General features: G+C 43.4%; 1 protein-coding gene across 1 annotated transcript in view; it reads right to left on the bottom strand.

Moving 5' to 3' along the window:
- Positions 1 to 7,338: 7,338 nt before the first annotated feature.
- Positions 7,339 to 19,779, bottom strand: part of fkbp9 (FKBP prolyl isomerase 9) — a 54,455-nt gene continuing 42,014 nt past the window's right edge. The window contains exons 8-11 of the mRNA XM_084313485.1: positions 15,650 to 15,839; positions 10,156 to 10,301; positions 7,987 to 8,150; positions 7,339 to 7,529 (exon numbers count right to left, since the gene is read on the bottom strand). Coding sequence (XP_084169611.1) covers positions 7,353 to 7,529; positions 7,987 to 8,150; positions 10,156 to 10,301; positions 15,650 to 15,839 — 677 coding nt within the window. The 3' untranslated portion in view covers positions 7,339 to 7,352. The remainder of the gene's footprint in view (positions 7,530 to 7,986; positions 8,151 to 10,155; positions 10,302 to 15,649; positions 15,840 to 19,779) is intronic.

Raw genomic sequence — 19,779 nt, 5'->3', positions numbered from 1 at the left:
ACCCTTCTACTAAATAATCTTCCTTGCCTATATTACTACCTACTATACTAATATGTCTCTACTATATGCACTCAACACTGCAGCGCCCAAGTTTCTGTTTGATGAACATTGTTACTCAGCTGAAAGAGTTGCTGCTGACTTGTCATAAAGAACTTTGGATAAAAGCGTCAGCTAAAGGACACATTTTTTTTTCTCCTGTTTTTCTCAGATTTTCTCCCATCCCAATTTTTTGTTGTTATGCCAATTCCCCCCTCCCCTTCCTGGTCATTGCTTGCATGTTCCCCCCCACTGGTCGGTCTAGGGAGTCCTGAAGTCTATCAGATGCTTCCTCCGTCACATAGGAGACAGCCAGCAACCTCTTTTCACCTGCCAGCGCGGACTCTCATTGCCGGAGGCAACTCTGACAGCCGGATTCGATACCGGTGTCTCTTGTGTTGGTGACGAGCGCTTAGACCGCTGTGCCACCCAGCCGCCCTAAGGACAACATTTAAAATATAATGTATTTACAGAAAAGTAATTTCCAAATAAGGGATTGTCCGGGGAAAGTACTAAGTTTAACAAAGTTTTATTAACCAAAGTACAGAATTGATGCAGCAAAAAAGAGAGAATAATGACAGTAAGTAAGCAGGACATAAGCATTAATTCAGTAAGTCCCACTGTGTAATGATAAATGGCTGCATTTATATAGGAGCTTTATCCAAAGCGCTTTACAATTTGTTCCTCACATTTTACCCATTCGCTCACACATTCACACACCGACAGGCGGAGGTTGCAAGGTGCCAACCTGCTCATCGGGAGCAATTAGGGGTTAAGTGTCTTGCTCAAGGACACATCGACACACTGCCCGGGAGGAGCGGGAATCGAACCGGGAACCTCCGGATTACCAGACGACTGCTCTACCTTCCATGAAGCCACTAATGGTTTTAAACTCCACCAACGAGAGTTGGGTTCCAGACATGGCTTCTCCGGGAGACATGGCCAGTTGCTGGGACCTTGGGCTAGAACTGGCTGAAACTAGCACATTGGTATCTTCTTCAGGAATGTCTTTAACTCAAAATTCAGTTACAATTGAACAAAGATTCACTGTGAGCTGGTACCTCCTTTATCTGTTATCTGTACTTTCCCAGACACTTTTTAATTACTTTGCAGGCCAGCACTGAGAAACCTTGAATTATGGCATTTGTATATCAGGTACCAGCAGGGGTGTAAAGTATTTGAGTAATTGTACTTCCGTTACAATATTAAGTACTGTTTTGGGGGATTTGTACTTTACTCAAGTATTATTAGGTTTGTATACTTGTACTTTTACTCAATTACATTTCAGAAAAAAAAAACATTCTTTTTACTCCTTACATTTAAAATGCAGACCTACAAAGTACAAATCTCACAGGTCCAACTATTTTAATTAGTATATTTGTTTCTCTGGCCGAACTAACGTTAACGCTATTAATCCTGCGACCGCACTTTATTTAAAAACAGCCAATCAAATCCCCATCAATGGAAAATTAACCCGCCCATACCCATGCTGATTGGTCCTTGTGCAAGACTAGAAAGCAAGGATCTTTGATTAAACACCTATCAGAAGAATAGACGGTCAGAGTGACAAGCTACAGAAGATGGCCACAAACGATAGTACGAGTGATGAAGAGGACGAAACGGAACATTTCATTGCCCCGGAATAAAGAAACGTTTTTACTTCTGAAATAGCTAAAGAATACTTATCTATATGTACATAACTATATACCCTTGACATAGACTAACTCAGTGGGTTCTAATCGTGGCTTACAGCTCTGTGAAATAATGAAAATGAAAAAAAGGATATATGCCACAGCCTTTAAACCATAACCCTTTCACTACCACTACCAAAAGGGCTAACCCTTTCACTGCGACAATACAGAAGGTTAACCCTTTCACAACCACACCACAGAAGGTTAACCCTTTCACTACCACTTTCACTAAGGTTAACCGTCTGTAGTGTGGTAGTGAAAGGTTAACCGTCTGTAGTGTGGTAGTGAAAGGTTAACCTTCTGTAGTGTGGTAGTGAAAGGTTAACCTTCTGTAGTGTGTTAGTGAAAGGGTTAAACCCTCCTCTTGTCGCCGGGAATAGAACCAACAACCTTTCAGTTACCAGTGAGCCTGTCTATCCCCAAACATTTGTATTAACAGATTGCAGAATGGGTATAATACAGTACGGCTCAATACACACAATTGTTAAGGGGATGCAGACCAGAGAAAGACTTTCGTCTTGTTTACATCAGGGTCCCCCATTTTCAATTCATCGTAACATATATGACATACAGATAGACAGTACTGCTACATCTATACATTTATGACATAGCAGATTTACAAATACAGTACTGTTTGTGATACGAAAAGAGTCTAAAAAAGAGAGTATATACATTTGACGAAGAAACTGTACATTGGAGGTTGGGTAGGTGGGGTGGAAACTGTACATTGGAGGTGGTGGGGTGGGGGTTGGGTAGGCGAGGTGGGGGGTAACTGTACTGTACATTGGATTATCGACGAAACCTTACTTGGTCCCAAGAAGAGGGTCTCGTGTATTATTGGGTTAGGACATTTACCGTACATTGGAGGGGGTTGGGTTAGGACATTTACAGGGGCCAGTTTCGAATTGCAGTCTCCCGTAGGTGCTCTTTGAGAGTGGTTTTGAAAGTGGGTAGTGATTCACATTCCTTTACAGCTGTGGGTAGGGCGTTCCACATTGATGTGGCATAATTGCGAAACGTGTTTAGTAGTCCCTTGTTTGAGTCGATTCTGGGTTTAACATGATTTGTAGAACTCCCTCTGGTGTTGTGGTCGTGGTATTCACTGACCGTTGGGAAGTATTTTGACATGTACATGGGTACCATAGTCGTATAGTGTATCTTGTAGACCAGGCCCATTGCAAGTTGCTGTACTCTGTCGTCTACTCTAAGCCATCCTAGGTTTTCAAAGTGGGCAGGGGTGATGTGGGTTCTAGGAGTAAGGTCAAGTAGTAGTCTGACTTGTGATGTTTGTAATCTTTTTTTAGCGCCTTTGAGGTGCTTTGTTACCATGAGGTGCAAGCATAGTCGTAGTACCCTTGAATGAGTGCTCCTGCCAGAGTCTTCAGGGTATTCTTGTTTACCAGATAGGAGATCCGGTACAAGAATCTAGTTTGTTGACGGCTGCGGGTGGAAAGTCGATGGGTGGGGATTGGACGTTGTGGACAGCGACTCCTACAGGTCGGTTGGGTGACGCCTGTACAGCAGACAGGAAGTATCGGGGGCAGCGTGAGCCTCCCACGCGTTACTCCTCGCCACTGAGAGTCCGCGCTGTCTGATGAAAAGATGAGACAGGCTGCCTCCTCGTGTACCTGAGGGGACACGTGATGCAAGGCTTCTATCCTCACTACAGCCGACCAGTGGGAGGCATAGTCTAGCAATGTTCAAGAGAGGGGAGGGCGGCTAAGTGGCGCAGTGGGCAAGGCGCTCGCCACTAATGCAGGAGATGCTGGGTTCGAGCCCAGCTCTCGGCATTGCTACCAGCTTGGCTGGTCGTTCATACTAACGCAATTGGCAGTGTTAGGGGTGGGAATCGGACGTTGTGGACAGCGACTCCTACAGGTCGGTTGGTGCGCCTGCGCAGCAGAATCAGGAAGCAACGGGGGCGGCGTGTCCCTCCCACGCAGACCCTCGCCGCTGAGAGATTGCGCTGTGCAGGTGAAAAGATGAGACAGCTGCCTCCTCGTGTACCGGAGGGGACACGTGATGCAAGGCTTGGTCCACATTGCAGCCGGCCTGTGGGAGGCATGGTCTAACAGCGTTCGAGACAGGGGAGGGTAGAATTGGACGATACAAAATTGGGATGGGAGAAAAAGTAGATAAAAAAAAGGACAGGGGAGGGGAGAATTGGCGCTATGAAATTGGGATGAGAGAAAAAATAGAAAAATAAGGAGAAAAAGTGGCTACAAAAAAAAGAATCTAGTTCGTTGGTTGACTTTTTTTTATTACATTGGATGCCATTTTGTCACAGGAAAGATTTGCCTCTAGGATGGAACCCAGGTATGTAATTTAATCTTTCCTTGTGACAATATTGTCACCGACTGTAACTGAGAAGCCGAGTTTGTTATTTGATCCGAAGAGAGTGGACTCTGTTTTACCCAGGTGTAATGATAGTTTGTTATTTGATCCGAAGAGAGTGGACTGTTTTACCCAGGTGTAATGATAGTTTGTTATTTGATCCGAAGAGAGTGGACTCTGCTTTACCCAGGTGTACTGATAGTTTGTTATCAGCGAGCCAGCTGCCACCTCTAGACAGAGACAGAAAGGTAGACGGACGCATTAAAGACAAATACAGAATATTAAGTGTGTAGGTCAGAATGGACTTTTATTCAAAATGTGTCACATTTATAGATTTGCCATCATTATCATCAAGCCTCACTATTCTTGTGCGTGAAACGATACAAAAAAATAAACACTCGATCACAGCACACTGACAACAACCTATACTCTGTCTCACACACACACAGACACGCACACACACATACTCTCACACACACACACACACACAATAATCCTGAATGGCAGTCACGCACAAAGTCTTTTGGGGGGGAGGCAAAGGCAAAGAAAGCAATAGTTTGCTGAACAAACAAATAATATAAAAAAAACAAATAGCGTCATAAACGTTTCAGGATTCAGGAGGTTTCAGTGATGTCAGGGTCAATTCAAAATATTAATTGAAAGTACAATTGTGCTAACTACTAATTACGAGACATTTATTGTAAATAATTGTAAGAGTCTACGAATGTGCAAACATTCAAGTAAAGAGATATAAAAAAAATGCGCGCTCCCGTGACGTGGATTCTGTGACGGAAACGCATTCCGGTGTTCCGGTAGCACCGTTGTTGTTCCGGTAGCACCGTTGTTGTTCCGGTAGCACCGTTGTTGTTCCGGTAGCACCGTTGTTGTTCCGGTAGCACCGCTGTTGTTCCGGTAGCACCGTTGTTCCGCGGCTCCAGCCGTTCTGTTTATCATCAGTTCCATGTTTGACTGAAGGAATTGATGATAAACAGTTCAAACATAAACAGTTCCTTCATGTTTGAAGTCATGCGAATTGTGGAATTCTCTCCACAGCGATCTTAAGTGGTGTCATAATATTTGTCAATTCAAAAAGAATCATAAAAATTAAAGATTTAGTCATTATCAAATATGAATCTGAAGTGAGATATTTTCCTTTCTTTCATTTTTTCTCGTTTAATCTGTGATTTATTTATTTTTTGTATATTGTATACATTATTTTGTGTAAATTACGTTGTACGCCGACCATCAAGTGTTACTTGTTTAGTTCAGGAATAGGGGGCAGGTAATTATACGATTTATTCTCCTTCCTTCTCCTTTTGCCCATGGTAGAACTGGATTTATGTTTTTGTAAGAGAACTGTATGATTTATATTACTTCCATGTGGCAAATAAAACTCTGAAATCTGAAATCAAATCAGGAATGATCTTATCTCGTTAGTTTTCTCTCAACTGCAATAAATAAAGAGCGACCCGGTACGGTGGCCCGGGAGGGACAGTCGACGGCAGAGATGTCAAATAAACATTCCTCATAATAACCACAGGTGTGTTCGAGTGACTCGCTGAGTGCGTTACGATGCACACGCTCTTCCAGGTCATATGTCGCATCCCAGTTAAGGTCTCATTAGGGATACGCTTATAGGCTGTTCTCCACTAAATCAACTCTTAGTGGGAAAACGGTCATAGGACTTTGTCCACTAGGGCTTCTACTAATTGAGCAGTTTATCTAATCGACACTTTTTAAATTCTGTTTCCCACATGCAAGGATGTCATTTCAGATGTGAAGCATCTGCGCATTCAGTCACTCGTTCACGGTTAGCCACTCTTCCCCTAGTGGTGGGGGCGCACAGGCACTTTGTGTAAGAAGTTAACCCTTTCACTACAGAAGGTTAACCGTCTGTAGTGTGGTACTGAAAGGGTTAACCTTCTGTAGTGTGGTTGTGAAAGGGTTAACCCTGTCGTGTGGCAGTGAAAGGGTTAACCTTCTGTATTGTCGCAGTAAAAGGGTTAACCATTTGGTAGTGAAAGGCTTCAACTCGTGTGAGAACGGGTCGAGTGTTTGCAGACAAATTGAGACCCAAGGGACAAAATGAATATTTAACCCTTTCACTGCCACACAACAAAGGGTTAACCCTTTCACAACGACACTACAGAAGGTTAACCATTTTACTACCACATTGTAGTGTGCTAGTGAAAGGTTAGTGTGGTAGTGAAAGGGTTAACACAGAATGACGAGAATGATAAGGGTTACGAGGAGTGAAAAAAGACTTGAGTCAGGCGAGAGAGGAGGAGTCAGGCGAGAGAGGAGGAGTCAGGCGAGAGAGGAGGAGTCAGGCGAGAGAGGAGGAGTCACACGAGAGATGAGGAGTCACGAGAGAGGAGGAGTCACGCGAGAGAGGAGGAGTCACGAGAGAGGAGGAGTCGGCGAGAGAGGAGGCGCCGGAACAAGGCACCGGTTTCTCAGACGCGTGGGTTTGATCGAGATGCTTTGAGAAGCGCCCTTCAAAAACAAAAAACGTCATACATTTTTCTTTTATCAAAAGACCAACAACTTGATGTGAAAGAAGGTAAACAACAGAGAATCAATCAATCGTTCATCATCGCCGTCATCAAACCAGATGATCTTTCATTTAACCCCTTCAGTTCTAGAAATCATCCGTTGCCATCGTCTTTGTCGCTCTTCCTCTTCACACCGCGCCCCGAGACCAACTTCAAGACGCAGAGTCGTGGGCGACGAGGAGCTCTTTGATCCTCAGCACATCACAGCGTTAGCCCCCCCCCCCCCCCACTCCACTTCCACATTGTATTGCAACTGTGTATGAAACGTGCTGTACTCATGTGATTGATTGATCGATTGATTGGGACATGCCGGCGCTCAGCACCCTCCTCTTCAGTTAGCTGTACACAGGCAGGGAGATTAATGGGTGGAGCCAGAAACGACCCAGAGAGTTCAGAAAATGACCCAGAAATAGGGACTGAGGGCAACAAGAGCTCCTGGGGAGGGGGGGGGAATGTAACAGTCTCTTTTGAAAGAATCGTCGTAAGAGGTATGACATTGCCCCATAAATACAAACAACCCCCCCCCCCCCCGACAAAATCTATTCACAAGGACAAAAAAGTTAACTCACACAGAAGAACTGACTTTCATACTCTGGGACACGTATATAACCCTGTGCCACCTCTTTCAACTGTTAAACCAGCCCCCCCCCACACACACACACACCTACCACCTAACACCCCCCCCCCCCCCCCCCCTCTCCTGGTCCCCCCCTGACCCCTGACCCCAGCCACGTCATCATAGCTCGTCGTGGTTCGTCTCGTCCGCCTTCAGCTTGAACTCCTCTTCTGTGATCTTCCCGTCTCCGTTGCGGTCCTGATTGGTGAACATGTTGTCGATGATGCGATGGGCGTCGAAGCCCGGGGCCAGGCGACCTTTGCCCTCGTTCACCTGCCGCAGGATGTAGTCGGAAAACTGTCGGGGGGGAGAGAGAGAGAGAGAGAGACAGAGAGAGAGACAGGAGAAAAGAACGGGAGAGAGATGAGAAAAAGAGCGGGAGAGAGAGAGAGAGAGAGGAGAAAAAGAGAGAGGAGGACAACGCGCAGAGACTTGAGGTTAATGTGCGGTAAAAACAGGTTAATTAAACCTGGAGTAATATATATATATGTGTTCCCATCTACAATGAGTTAATTAATTATTATTTTCCATCTATAGATAAAACAATACCAAGATTATTTTGTATTCTCCTTTCATTGCATTGACTGTACTTTGTAATGTGTATGACGAATAAAACGTGAACTTGAAAGCTTGCTCAGTCACTAAGGTGCTCCGAGGAGGCGGGACTTCGACAGGAAGGCCCATCTCCGAGGAGGCGGGACTTCAACAGGAAGGCCCACCTCCGAGGAGGCGGGACTTCGACAGGAAGGCCTACCTCAGAGGCCTCCACCACTTTGTTGTCGTCCATGTCCATCTCGGTGAAGAGGTCAGCGGCCACTTCCTCGTTCCAGATGAACATGTAGCCGTCGGGAAGCCCCTCCTCCATCTCGATCAGCTCGATGTCAAACACCAACACGGCGCTGCCGGGCACTTCATTATCTACACACACACACACACGCACACACACACACAAACACTTCCTTAATTTGAATACTGTTGATTATTACACATTGAAAGGTCAGAAGGCTGATTTAACCCTTTCACTACCACACTACCAAAGGGTTAACCCTTTCACTGCGACAATACAGCAGGATAACCCTTTCACTGCCACATGACAAAGGGTTAACCCTTTCACTACCACACTACAGAAGGTTAACCCTTTCACTACCACATTATTAACCGCCTGTAGTGTGGTAGTGAAAGGGTTAACCCCAGAGTTGCGTTCCTCTTATCAACATTGGCTGCACGCACGCTAATGACGCCACGTGCACGCACGCTCCCTGGCGCGTGCGCGCGCTCCCACGCATGCGCATAAATGTTCCCTCGCTTAAGCACAGACCAGAGTCATAGATTATAAGGCTCTGGCACAGACTAAAGACGATGCCTAATTGCCTCTACGAATGGAATGTAACACATTTCATTCACAAGTTCTGTGTGAATGTATCTGAGAACGTCTTTAACACACCTGACGACCGGCGCTATTGATATGCAAAGTAGCCCAGGTGGGGTACTTATAGTGAGTGAATCGCTTTCCTGTGTGCACGCGCGTGCCGTGCACATCCGTGCGTGTGCGTGCACGCGCTTCTGCTCACAAAACTTTGGCTGCACGCAGTGCAGCCTCGTCCCATGAAGAACGCATCCCTGGTTAACCCTCTGTAGTGTTATAGTGAAAGGGTTAACCCTCTGTAGTGTTATAGTGAAAGGTTAACCTTCTGTAGTGTAGTAGTGAAAGGGTTAACCCTCTGTAGTGTGATAGTGAAAGGTTAACCTTCTGTAGTGTGGTAGTGAAAGGGTTAACCTGTAGTGTGGTAGTGAAAGGTTAACCTTCTGTAGTGTGGTAGTGAAAGGGTTAACCTTCTGTAGTGTGGTAGTGAAAGGTTAACCTTCTGTAGTGTCGTAGTGAAAGGTTAACCTTCTGTAGTGTGGTAGTGAAAGGGTTAACCTTCTGTAGTGTGGGAGTGAAAGGTTAACCTTCTGTAGTGTGGTAGTGAAAGGTTAACCTTCTGTAGTGTGGTAGTGAAAGGTTAACCTTCTGTAGTGTGGTAGTGAAAGGTTAACCTTCTGTAGTGTCGTAGTGAAAGGTTAACCTTCTGTAGTGTGGTAGTGAAAGGGTTAACCCTCTGTAGTGTGATAGTGAAAGGTTAACCTTCTGTAGTGTGGTAGTGAAAGGTTAACCTTCTGTAGTGTGGTAGTGAAAGGTTAACCCTCTGTAGTGTGATAGTGAAAGGTTAACCTTCTGTAGTGTGGTAGTGAAAGGTTAACCTTCTGTAGTGTGGTAGTGAAAGGTTAACCTTCTGTAGTGTGGTAGTGAAAGGTTAACCTTCTGTAGTGTGGTAGTGAAAGGTTAACCTTCTGTAGTGTGGTAGTGAAAGGTTAACCTTCTGTAGTGTGGTAGTGAAAGGTTAACCTTCTGTAGTGTGGTAGTGAAAGGTTAACCTTCTGTAGTGTGGTAGTGAAAGGTTAACCTTCTGTAGTGTGGTAGTGAAAGGTTAACCTTCTGTAGTGTGGTAGTGAAAGGTTAACCTTCTGTAGTGTGGTAGTGAAAGGTTAACCTTCTGTAGTGTGGCAGTGAAAGGGTTAACCTGTAGTGTGGTAGTGAAAGGTTAACATTCTGTAGTGTGGTAGTGAAAGGTTAACCTTCTGTAGTGTGGTAGTGAAAGGTTAACCTTCTGTAGTGTGGTAGTTTGATGCAGTGTGCAGCCACACCTGCTCCTGGGTCTAATTAGCTCAACACAGGACAGGTTCTTGGATAGACCAAATAGCTCATATGTATAATTTCATACTGATGAATAACAAGCAATTAACTGAATGTATCTGTAATTAGCTGATCAATCAGTGGAGCGCAGCTGTAATAGAACTGTTCTAATACATCGGAGAATTACCTCGTTACGTTCGCATGAATGACATCTGCCGCACACCTGCCACGTACACGTGTGTGACTTACCTACTCCACTCTCCCCGTAACCAAGGTGAGGAGGGATGATCAAGTGCCTCTTCTCTCCGACACACATGTCCTTAAGCCCCTCCTCCATCCCAGGAACCACCTGATTGGCCCCTAGCACGATGTTGTATGTCTTTCCATAGTTATGCCTGAGAGAAAGAAACAATATCTTTATATATATTATATATATATATGACTGATGGCGTGTGCGTGCATGACACACAAAACGACAACCTGTGCATCAGGAGCAGTTAGGAGTTTACATTTACATTTTGTCATTTAGCTGAACGCTTTTATCCAAAATTCTGTACGATAAGTCAGCAGGAAGGGCACAACTCTTTCAGCTGAGTAACAATGTTCATCAAACAGTGCTGGAACTTGAGTGCTGCAGTGTTGAGTGCAGAGTAGGGCTGTCCCCGACTAAGGATTTGGATGGTCGACTATGATTGGCCAAAATTATATATATATATATATATATATATATATATATATATATATTATATATAATATTTTTTTAAATGTTTTATTATTATTATTTTTGTATCATTCCATTTGGGCTGTGGGGGTGCTTAATGTCTGAAGGAGTCGACTGAAGGCTTCTTGTCCTCTGCAAAAGCATGCAATTGGTCCACTGATGGATACATCTTGATATTTGTCTAGTCTAGTGTGTTCATTAGATGGGTGAAATCCTCTTTCAGTGCCTCTGTGCCTGTTTTCTTAGGCAGTTAGCCTCTGGTATGCGTGCCATTAGCGTTAGCCACGCGTCTAGGCCTCTTTTCTTTTGGAAAGAATGATAAAAAAATAAAAATTAAATAAAAAATATATATATTTTTTTTATATATTCGACTAAGAGGTTGGCCAGTCGACTACGGCTCTTTTCGACCGATTAGTCGACTAATCGACTAATAGGGGTCAGCCCTAGTGCATAGTAGTAGAGACATATTAGTATAGTAGGAAGGGAGCATAGTATAAGACAGGTTTAGTGTTTGTTTTCTTTTCATTTCAGATATTGATTGAAGAAGTGTTCTTCAACTGCGGAAACATTTATCGTTTTGGCTGTCTTAACTGTGGTGGGAAGTTTGTTCCACCATTGTGGTGCGAGGAGGAGTTCAGTGTCTTGCTCAATTCAAGATTCAAGATTGTTTATTGTCATGTGCACAGTTAGACAGTTTGACGTACAATGAAAATCTTACTTTGCTAGTCCGCCCTTCACACAAAATCACACAATACTTAATATTCTTTTTTCAATTTAAATACAAGCGAGTGCTAAGAAATTAGGTAAAAATAGATCTTAGATATATACAGGGCACAGTGAGTAACATTGATGTTACAAAGGGTCAGATTAAACCGAATATATATATTTATTTATGGATATATATTGAATAGTATTTGTATGTCGTTTGATATCCCTTGTATATTCTTTGTACATATACACGGAATGTCCCTTTAACCTAGTGGCGTACAGCCCATAATATTTCGTTCTCCTATTGGGGCAGCGCCCACCAGGCGCCAGTGACTTACCCCCTAGAGCCGACTTGAAAGCTACCGACGGGACATGCCCTTACTAGCCCCAGCTCCGCGCAGGAATACGGCTACCGAAAGCAGAGCGGCACTATTTGTCCACCGTGCATATAAATAGGGCGCAAGAAATGTAGAACTCCTCTTAGTCCCTTGTCCCGTTCAGTCTCGTTCAGTTCCAGTTATCCAAGCGACGCCTCACCCCATTATGCAACGTGCGGTGACGGAGGGCTCGTATTGCCCCAAATAGAGTCGTGTTTAGCCTACTGCGTTTGTTCAACGTATCGTTCGCTATTTAGTAGTAAGCCTTCATTACGAGTCAAAGACCACGTGAAGTGAGTAATTGTGCGTCTACATAGAGCACTTATTGCCGCGTGCTAATAGGATAGTAACGTCAAGTTCAACTGTGACCCACCGCGCACCGGAGGATATCTACATCGGCGCCAGCAGAGCCACCTTCCGGCAGGATTATTGCTTTTGACTGTGGCTACTGGAGCAGAGAACCGCCTACCCCGCTGCTACTGTGGGATCTACACATGCCCGTGAGGACATCATTCGAGCCCGTCTCTGTTGGAGCAGAGACTCCACGGCTTCCACCTGCACTGCTGCACACTGGAATTACAGCGGCTGCTTTTCCCCGCGGAGCAGGGAGTAATATACCGTATCCAGGTGCCTTGTTGAAGCCCCTGTTGAACCCATTGACTTTGTATAGAGCATTGCCTCCCCCTGCTGGCTTACAACCGGTAGTACCCCTTTCCAGTATCTCCCCTGAGTACCAGAGATAATTACTAATATTCACTATTGATTTGCCTATGCACATTCGATTTGCCTTATAAGCGCATTCAAGTAATGTAATATCCCACCTTTGATGTAATAAATATTCTAAACGAGTATTTGTGTGGAAACCGTGTTATTGTGGAGAAGTTCTCATCATATACCTGTGTACGGTATTGGCCAGTAATGTACATAATACGGTAGTGGTTTAATGATACCAATACTTGATTAATACAGTCAGGGAATTGTACCCCTCAGTTACAATTGACGTTATTGCACGTTCCGATTCACAGTGTTTACAATATAAATATGGAGGTGACAATGGCTAATCTTTCCTGTGACAAAATGGCATCCAATGTAATAAAAAAAAGTCAACCAACAAACTCTATTCTTGTACCGGATCTCCTCTCTGGTAAACAAGAATACCCTGAAGACTCTGGCAGGAGCACTCATTCAAGGGTACTACGACTATGCTTGCACCTCATGGTACCAAAGCACCTCAAAGGCGCTAAAAACTAAATTACAAACATCTCAAAACAAACTGGTCAGACTACTGCTTGACCTTACTCCTAGAACCCACCTCACCCCTGCCCACTTTGACAACCTAGGATGGCTTAGAGTAGATGACAGAGTACAGCAACTTGCAATGGGCCTAGTCTACAAGATACACTACACAACCAAGGTACCCATGTACATGTCAAAATACTTCCCAAAGGTCAGTGAATACCACGATCACAATACCAGAGGGAGCTCCACAAATCATGTTAAACCCAGATTCGGCTCAAACAAGGGACTAAACAAAACACGTTTCGCAATTATGCCACATCAATGTGGAACGCCCTACCCAAAGCTGTAAAGGAATGTGAATCACTACCCACTTTCAAAAAACACCTACGGGAGACTGCAATTCGAAACTGGCCCCTGTAAATGTCTTAACCCAACCCCCTCCAATCAGGGGCGGATTTAGGATTGTAGGAGATCCGGGGCTTAGCCCAGATAGGTGCCCCTTTTATTTAATTTTTTTTAATTTTTTAAAATTTTTAATTTTCTTTTTTTATTTATTTTGTATTTTTTTTGGGCAGGCATGGGGTGGTTTGGAGGGGTTCAGGCATGACCCCCTCCACGGCAGATTTTTTTTGAATTTAATGAACCTGTACGTGCAATTTCCTGCAATATAGAGCCTTCAATCTTGACCAATAAAGCTGCTCTTTTTACTATAAAACTCAGTTAACCATAACGTAGTTATGGTTAGATTTATATATTGGGGGGGGGGGGGGGTATATCATATTTTTCATATGATCAAAAAGTGGTGGAGCAAGAGCATACCTTTGCTCCCCCAAGTTCAATAGTGGGAGAGCAGAGATGCTCCGAATGCTCTTATGGCCAGGCGTCTATGATTCACTGATACAAAGTAAAATAGTGCAGTGCAATAAAATAGTTAGTAAAATAGAATAAAATAATGCAATAGTGCATTGCAATAAAATAGTTATCATCGTATTTTTTCGGGAGGCCGGTAAGGAGTGCATTACAGTAGTCGAGTTGGCTTAAGATAAAGGCATGGATCTGGTTTTCAGCGTCCTTTTGATTTATAAATGGCCGTACTTTAGCTATGTTTCTAAGGTGGAAGAATTATGTTCTTGTCAACTTGTTGATTGTGATTTAAAGCTTAGGTCTGAGTCTACCATAACACCAAGACTTAACTCACTCAAATACAGTTAGCAGCTGGATAGACTACAGATGGAAATTAGCTTCTGCTAAATCTGGTGCAAACATATTTTCATGTAACAATGATGAATTGTCAAAAATATATATATATATATATTTTTTTTATAAATAGATTCTGGGCTTTTCAGAAAACATTCGGGGCTTGAGCCCAAGTAGCCACCCCTAGCCCCGCCCCTGCCTCCAATGTACAGTAAATTACCAAGTATGGTTTTGTCAATATTCCAATGTACAGTTTTGCTTGTACAGTTGTACAGTGTTCCCCACCCACCCCACCCAACCACCTCCAATGTACTTTTTTTTGTATCACAAACAGTACTGTATTTGCAAATCTGGTATGTCATAAATGTAGCAGTACTGTCTATCTGTATGTCATGTATGTCATTATATGTACTGATGAATTGAAAATGGGGGACCCTGATGTAAACAAGACGAAAGTCTTTCTCTGGTCTGCATCCCCTTAACAATTGTGTGTATTGAGCTGTACTGTACCCATTCTGCAATCTGTTAATAAAGTTTTCAATCAATCAATCAATCAATGGGTCACAGCAGCAGTTAAAAGTGTCTTTAGTGAATCACAGTTCGGGGGAAGGGTGACATTGAGGTCACAGCAGCAGTCAGGTCAGAGTGTCTGCCTGGCACAAAATCAAAAGACGGGTGGGGGGGGGGGGGGGGGGGTGGGCTAGCATTCACAAGCCTGATGGCCTGTGGGTAGAAACTGTTATTAGTCAGTCTCGTAGTCCTGGCTTCAGACTCCTGTACCGCCTGCCTGATGGCAAAAGAGTGAAGAGTCTGTGCTGGGACCTTCATTACCGGCCTGTAATGAATTTCAATATTCACTAACCTGTATCTCTGTGTGTGTGTGTGTGTGTGTGTGTGTGTGTGTGTGTGTGTGTGTGTGTGTGTGTGTGTGTAGGGGTGGGAATCACCAGAGGCCTCACGATACGATACTGTCACGATACTTAAGTCACAATACGATAGTATTGCGATAAGAAATATATTGCGATATGCTGAGTATTGCGATATTAATATTGCGATATATTGCGATTTATTACCTTTTTTTTTAACTGCAAAGTAAAACTTTGTCAACATGTTTTATCTAATAAAATAAAGTTTTCAGTCTGTTCATCTCACTTCAATCATTTTTATTGCAGCAAATGGTATTCTCTCAAGCAGACGGATGTAAACACTGTAATCTGTGTTGCATGTACCTGACAAACTGAACCGTTTGTATTACAGTCATATTCCAACGTAACTGAATGCACACGTGTGTGTGTGTGTGTGTGTGTGTGTGTGGACTACTGTACTGTTACAGGTATTGAAATGAACAATGCAACTTCCTTATAAAAATTATTTAAAAGAAAATTTGCATAATAAAATATCGATACTTGGCGTCCTTGTATCGATACAGTATCGCCACGCAAAGTATCGCGATGCCGTATCGATATGTCTACTAGGTGGCACGCGCCTGTGAAGAACTCACGTGGAGTCGATGTCGGAGCCGTCCAGCAGCGTGGCGTTGTAGTGGTACTTGACGAAGTCTCCCTTCTTGGTGAGCTTGTCGCAGGCCGCGGGCTTGAAGAGGCTGGTCACCACGGTGGTGTCGGACGGGTTGTGGAAGTCCACGATGAGGATGTCGAACACCAGCACCGCCGAGCCGGGGATCTTAGACCCTGAGAGGACGGGGAGGGAGGGAGACACAAGGGTTTACGTTTACGTTTATTTGGATCGACATTAGCTGTTACAAATAATAATAATAATAATATTTATTTATATAGCACCTTTCATACATAGAATGCAGCTCAAAGTGCTTAACAGAGCAACATTTTTTAACACAAACTTTTACAATAAAGCTAAAAAAAAATTAAGAAAAGAAAAGCAGGAGTTTAAAACCACAATGGCAACAGCTGCTCGTCCACACAAAACAATAAATACAAACAAACAACATAATTAAAAATTTAAAACATACGAAACAATATACATAACATAATCCCCCCCCCTTTTTCGACTCGTAGATTGAAAATAAGCTTTTCAGAACTTCCTCAGACTGTCGTGGCCTCAGAACGCAGGTCTTTGTTTTACACACACGGCTGATAACAAGCTTTTTACAACCTCAGGAGTAACAAAACACTCCTGACCTTTGACCTTCAGTGAAGATAAGGGTGGAAGGGAAGGAATATGATAAAGAAATCTCCCATTGAATATGTGTGAAGAATACCTACCGCCCCCCCCCCCCCCCCCCCCACACACACATACACAAACAAACATGCTTGTATGCACACGCACGCACAAACACACGCACGCACATACACTACAGTATACTACACACAAACACACACACGCATGCACACAAACAAACATGCACGTATGCACACACAAACACACTACAGTATACTACACACAAACACACACATGCAAACAAACAAACAAACATGCACGTATGCACACGCACGCACAAACAAACACACACACACTACAGTATACTACACTCAAACACAAACACACTCCACACAGACACACCAGGGTTTCCGTTACAATTCTTTTTTGCATGTCTGAGTGTCCGGTAGATTTCAATCTACCGGACAAATGGGAAAAATTCCGGTCAGAGTTTATTGAGCTTAAAAACAATTGATAGGCCTATATAAAGAATGACATCATCAAGGCATTTATAATATTTTAACTTAAAACTAGGCTACTTTTGCGTATATACAGTCATTAATATATTCCAAATAAAATAAGTCCCTCGAGACTGCGTGCTGCTGCCGACTTGAGGTGTCGGTGGGCAGTCTGCCCGACATTAATAAACAGCAGTCTGTTATAATCACATTTTTATGAGCCAACGAAATCCGTTATATTGGACATTTGTATTAATTATATCAAGCGAAGAACTGAGAAATTTGGCAGAGAGAGACGGCAACATTATCGTGGGTTTGCGTGACGACTCCACCTCCCAACGACTTGGTGCTGGTCATAATGTCCTGTGAAAATAATTCCCTCTGGGAGCTCCAGTAGCTCACCGCGTACCTCGAACGCTATTTCGGCGTCGGGGACAACCGTGCTCGTCGCGGATCTGGGGTAGCGAGTTCGACTCCCGGACAAGCCGTACTTTCTCAGAGTGTCTTTCCCCCCATCTGTACCCCCATTCAACCTGTTTCTGTCGGTCATACTTGACCAGAAAAAATGCGATAAACGCAAAAAAGAACCAGCTGACTGGTCAAAGTTTAAAAAAAAAAGAAAATAATTCCCTCTAAACACAATTTGATTATTTGAATTGTATTAAAATAGGCTAAAATTAAATAGCCTATGCGATGAACGAAACAATCATTACATTTGTTTCATCGTTGCTTCACCAAGCAGCCGGTCTAATACAGGGCTCTACAGTGCGACCAAATTGCTCGCATATGCCCCTAAAAATATTTGTATGCGAACCGTAAAAATCAATTACGCGCACGCTGTGCGAATACAGATTATAGCCTCTCTCGTCTTTTTTTTCCTCCGCTGCGAGATCGTTAAAAAACTACAAGTCCCACATTGCACTCAAGCCAACGGTCCAATCACAGTAGAGTGAAGTGACTGGTTTCATGGGAAATAAAGCAAATGACCAAGATTCGGAAGCTCTCGTTTTGCTTGTTTACTTCCTGAAACTCCGCGATCAGGGCTCTCGTTTTCCGAGACACCAACTTATTATAGTCTCTCTCTTACCAATAGCAATAGATTTTAGAACACCTAGATTTATCGATAGCAATAGTAATATAACGTTAATGCAACAAAACGAATGCCTTGCTTTGTTAATCATAACGTTGATGCAGTAGCGTATGTCGGTGTGTTGGCTGTAACGGACATGACAATAACATAACGTGTACACATTAAAATTGCGATAATCTATTCTAACATTTTCAAATCGATGCAGTTGAATTTCCCCCTTAGGATCGATGCATTGTTACACCCCTACACCAAAGTCACTGGCCCACTGTGTATCTGTGTGTATAATAACTTGGCTAGCGTTATCAACAGCAGAGGTGGGCAATGGGTCCAGCTGCAGCGCCGGAGTGCAAGCGATGTGATGTAATTGGCAGACTCGACTGTCAATCAATGGTCTACCTGACACGCAAACTCAAACAATGTTTCTGTACTGGAGGTGTGATTGATTGATTGATTGACAACTTTATTAACAGATTGCAGAATGGGTACAATACAGTACAGCTCAATACACACAATTGTTAAGGGGATGCAGACCAGAGAGACTTTCGTCTTGTTTACATCAGGGTCCCCCATTTTCAATTAATCAGGAAAGTGTACAGTAGGAAAGTGTACAGTATTTCAATAGGCAACCCTGAAAGGATTATTTTTCTAGAAGAGCAACACAGCCAAAACATAAGCATTGTATGCATAAAAGGGGCTAAAGTTAAGTGACTGAACCTTTTGTAGCAGTAGTTTGATTTGATAGTTTATTTGATAGGGACAGCACATGTTAATGAACGTCAAGTGCAAAATACAAAATGTAAACATGCAGGGTTGTAGCAAGAGCTAATTTACACACATGCACGCACAGCACAAATATACATTTATTTAAAAAAAAAATAAACTCTGTTACTTGAAATATTTTCACTGTGCTCCTAAATATTTTTGGGTGCTCCTAAATTTCTTTGTGTGCTCCTAAATTTTTTCATTTAGGAGCACCTGTGCCCCTAGTGAAAAAGGTTAGCGTAGAGCCCTGTAATAATGACATCGCTGTTGTCAGCGCGAGCTGGCTGCTGATAGCTTTACGTGAAGCATGGAGCTGCAGACCCACAGAGCAGCGGTGTTTTTAGGTCCGGTCTGGAAACCGCTCAGCAGCGCCCCCCACCCAACAGCTGAATTGCCAATGGCTGAATTGGAGTACTGCACCTTGCCGGCCTGCAGATGGATGCTTCACGTAAAGCTATCAGCAGCCAGCTCGCGCTGACAACAGCGATGTCATTATTAGACCGGCTGCTTGGTGAAGCAACGATGAAACAAATGTAATGATTGTTTCGTTCATCATATAGGCTATTTAATTTTAGCCTATTTTAATACAATTCAAATAATCTAATTGTGTTTAGAGGGAATTATTTTCACCGGACATTATGACCGGAGAGATTAAATATGTCGGACTTCAACAGATTTTGCCGGTCAAATACCGGTAATTACCGGCTAACGGAAACGCTGAGACACACACACACTACAGTATACTACACTCAAACACAAACACACTCCACACAGACACACACACTACAGTATACTACACTCAAACACAAACACACTCCACACAGACACACACACACTACAGTATACTACACTCAAACACAAACACACTCCACACAGACACACACACACTACAGTATACTACACTCAAACACAAACACACTCCACACAGACACACACACACTACAGTATACTACACTCAAACACAAACACACTCCACACAGACACACACACTACTGTATACTACACTCAAACACAAACACACTCCACACAGACACACACACACTACAGTATACTACACTCAAACACAAACACACTCCACACAGACACACACACACTACAGTATACTACACTCAAACACAAACACACTCCACACAGACACACACACAC

Source organism: Notolepis coatsorum (assembly GCF_963971535.1).
Source record: "Notolepis coatsorum genome assembly, chromosome: 4".
Classification (NCBI taxonomy): Eukaryota; Metazoa; Chordata; class Actinopteri; order Aulopiformes; family Paralepididae; genus Notolepis; species Notolepis coatsorum.
Note: the sequence above shows the minus strand (reverse complement) of the source record. Positions and strands in the feature narration are given on the sequence as shown.